General features: G+C 47.2%; 1 protein-coding gene across 1 annotated transcript in view; it reads left to right on the forward strand.

Moving 5' to 3' along the window:
* Ret (ret proto-oncogene) overlaps nucleotides 1-3887 on the forward strand; it is a 35399-nt gene that overhangs the window by 23924 nt on the left and 7588 nt on the right. The window contains exons 14-15 of the mRNA XM_013033713.1: nucleotides 968-1182; nucleotides 1294-1416. Coding sequence (XP_012889167.1) covers nucleotides 968-1182; nucleotides 1294-1416 — 338 coding nt within the window. The remainder of the gene's footprint in view (nucleotides 1-967; nucleotides 1183-1293; nucleotides 1417-3887) is intronic.

Raw genomic sequence — 3887 nt, forward strand, 5'->3', positions numbered from 1 at the left:
TTTCTTTCTTTCTTTCTTTCTTTCTTTCTTTCTTTCTTTCTTTCTTTCTTTCTTTCTTTCTTTTTTTGTCAGTCATCAGGCTTGAATTCTGGGCCTGGGCACTGTCCCTGAGCTCTTCAGCTCAAGGCTAGCACTTTACCACTTGAGCCACAGCACCACTTCTGGTTTTCTGGTAGTTAATTGGAGATAAGCATCTCATGGGCTTTCCAGGCCAAGCTGGCTTTAAACTGAAATCCTCAGATCTCAACCTCCTGAGTAGCTAGGATTACAGGCAGGAGCCACCAGCACCTGTCTGTCCCTCCATTTCTGTACCCCCCACTTAACCTCCCAAAGACAAATAAACACACAAGGGAAAGAAAACAAAAACAGCAAAGAAAAAAACCTACTTGTTTCCTTTTCCTGGAGTTCATTTCAATAAATATTATTTTATATGATCAGGGGCACATAGGCATGGTGCCTTTGTGTTCTTCTCCTAAGAGTATCTTCCTTTGGTTTCACTGTGTGTGAATGCCTAGAGTCCTGTATAATTTATCATGTCCCAGTGTATTTTAGATCTAATTTCCACATAAAAATATTTGTATTAAATATTTTTATTATTATTATAAAGGTGATACATGGAGGGATTACCATCGGGTAATGAGTATATTTCTTTTTGGACAATGTCACCCCTTCCTTCACTCTCTTCCAACACAATCCCAAGATTTAAGGGGGAGTACATTCTAGACATTCCTAGAAACATATGATATGTTGTCATCCACAGGTGACCCCAACTCTGTGTGTGTGTGTGTGTGTGTGTGTGTGTGTGTGTGTGTGTGTGTGTGTGTGTGCAGACAACTGAAAAGCAATTCAAGAGTGAGCTGGACCTTTTAGATTGAGAGAGCACCTGCAGCCTCCCCTTTCCTGAAGTCCCTCCAGCCCAGAGCTGGTTCGATGCCACATGCCCTGAGCTGCTTCTTCCTGTCCCCAGGACCACTTCTTCTCATCGTGGAGTATGCCAAGTATGGCTCCCTGAGGAGTTTCCTGAGGGACAGTCGCAAGGTGGGGCCCAGCTACGTGGGCAGCGGAGGCAGCCGGAACTCCAGTTCCCTAGACCACCCAGATGAGCGGGCGCTGACCATGGGCGACCTCATCTCCTTCGCCTGGCAGATCTCCAGGGGAATGCAGTACCTGGCGGAAATGAAGGTACATGTCCACCTGTGCACCGGGGTTCGGGCCCTGACTGCTGCACTGTGCTTCCTGAGGGGCTCCTGGAGTTTTGCTGTCGTCGTTTGTTTTGTTTTGTTTTCCTTGTAGCTTGTCCATCGGGACTTAGCAGCCAGGAACATACTGGTGGCTGAGGGGAGGAAGATGAAGATTTCTGATTTCGGTCTATCTCGAGATGTTTATGAAGAAGATTCTTATGTAAAGAGAAGCAAGGTAGGACTGGGAATGTGGTTTAGTGGTAGAGTGCTTACCTAGCATACAGGAAGCCCTGGGTTTGAGTCCTCAGTACCACATAAGTAGAAAAAGCCGGAAGTGGCACTGTGGCTCAAGTGGTAGAGTGTTAGCCTTGAGCAAAAAGAAGCTCAGGGACAGCTCCCAGTCCCTGAGTTCAAGCCCCAGGACTGGCCAGAGAGAGAGAGAGAGAGAGAGAGAAGCTAGGTAGCTTATCCCCAGGATCCAGGATGCACTGGTGTGTGTGTGTGTGTGTGTGTGTGTGTGTGGTGGGGGGTTCTGGGGTGGGTCAGAAGGGCTCACAGCTTCATCCACAGCCAGTTTGGTTACTCTTAGAACACCTAGGGAAGATGAAGCAGATTGCTTATAAACGTTTTTGTTGTTGGGATAAAGGTGATGTACAGAGGAGTTGCAGGTACATAAGTCAGGTAATGAGTACATTTCTTTTTGGACAGCATCACCCTTCCCTTGCTCTCTTCCAGTTGTCCCCTCTTGCCCCCACCCACAATTTGCAATTTCATTTTCAACAGAGTTGAAGCAGATTTTGAAAGAGCGTCTCTGGCCATCAATTCCAAGGCCTTCCCGGCCTGTGGGGGCCCAGAGACCCCCCTCAGGTTCTTCCAGCATCTGGTCCTTCCTTCTCTAAGGATTCACAGGTGTCTGTGGCCTCTCTTGCTTTTACCCATTGTCCCTTTCAAAGTGACACCTGATGTCAAAAACCCCACCTGACACTGAGGAATTGATTCCTTCTCCATAATCATTTATCTCTGTTCTACAGAAACAAATGCCATCATTTTGCTAGGCATCATGGCTCACATCTATAATCTTAGCTATTTAGGAGGTTGAGGATCACAGTTCAAAGCCAGCCTAGGCAGGAAAGGCTGTGTGACTCCTATATCAAATTAACCACCAAAAAAAAGCTGGAAGTAGAGTTGTGGCTCAAGTGGTAGAACACCAGCTTTGAGTAAAAAAGCTCAGGGACAGCACTGAGCTTCTGAGTTCAAGCCCTAGGACAGGCACACAAGAAAGGAAAGGAGATGGAGGGGGAGGGGAGGATACAAGAGTGGAGAGGAGTAGGAAGGAAGGAAGGAAAGAAGGAAGGAAGGAAGGAAGGAAGGAAGGAAGGAAGGAAGGAAGGAAGGAAGATGTATGGATGTATGGGAGCTGGAGGCTCAAGCCTGTAATCTTAGCTGTTCAGGAGGCTGAGGATCTCAGTTCAAAGCCAGCCCAGGTGGGAAAGAAAGTCTGTGAGACTCTTACATCAAATTAACCACCAGAAAGCCAGGAGTGGAGCTGTGGCTCAAAGTGGTAGAATGCTAGCCTTGACCAAAAGAGTTCAGGGACAGTATCAAGGCCCTAAGTTCAAGCCCTACAGCCAACAAAAGGAGGGAAGGAAAGAAGAAAGAAGGGAGGGAGGGAGGGAGGGAAGGGAAGGGAAAGAAGGAATGGAAGGAAGGGAAGGCCTTAAGGGAAGGAAGGGAAGGGAGGGAGGAAGGGGAAAGGGATGGAGGGAGGAGAAAAAAAAGAGAATGCTATACACATTGTCTTGCAGGAATTGATATTATTTCACCATAGCTGTAAATTCATTTGGTACAGGATTGGACAGCCTCATATGTTTCTCATTGGCTGTTTGTAACAATAATTTTGTATTAATATCCGAATTACAGAAAAGAAAAAATGTTCCCTACTCTTGTATCCTGTAAGGGCTTAGTTGTTTGTGTTGCCACAGGTTACAAGGACTGTATTTGTTTCTTCTGAGGTTTCTGCGGAGACCACAGATCTCAAAACTACTGAAAGGGAAATGGAAGTGGGTGTTTCCTGCCCTGGGGAGGGTGTGGTGGAGCCTTTCTGTTCTCTTTCTCTCTCTCTCTCTCTCTCTCTCTCTCTCTCTCTCTCTCTCTCTCTCTCACACACACACACACACACCATTTTCCAGCAAGCTGTGAAGGCACAAGGCATTGCCCACATGCCCCGCCGTGGCCCCATACAGCCTGCTACACCACAGCCAGCCTTGTTAGGAACATGGTCACATTTCACTAATGATAAAGGTCCTAAAAAACATGGAAAAAGTGCAGTGTTGGGTTCTGACTTAAGATGCACGTTAAAAAAAAATTGATATGCACCTAAGACTTGCCCAGGAATCTGAGTATGTAGCACATGTCTGCAGTCCCAGCTTTACTCAGGTCTGAGGAACGAGGATCATTTGAGCCTAGAAATCTGGGACCCATATGGGCAACATAGTCAGACCCCATCTTAAAAACAAGAAGGAGCCGGGCGCTGGTGGCTCACGCCTGTAATCCTAGCTACTCAGGAGGCTGAGATCTGAGGATCGAGGTTCAAAGCCAGCCTGGGCAAGAGAGACCATGAGACTCCTATCTCCAATAAACCACCAGAAAACCGGAAGTGGCGCTGTAGCTCAAGTGGTAGAGCGCTCGCCTTGAGCTGAAGAGCTG

Source organism: Dipodomys ordii, unplaced genomic scaffold, assembly GCF_000151885.1.
Source record: "Dipodomys ordii isolate 6190 unplaced genomic scaffold, Dord_2.0 Scaffold176, whole genome shotgun sequence".
NCBI lineage: Eukaryota > Metazoa > Chordata > Mammalia > Rodentia > Heteromyidae > Dipodomys > Dipodomys ordii.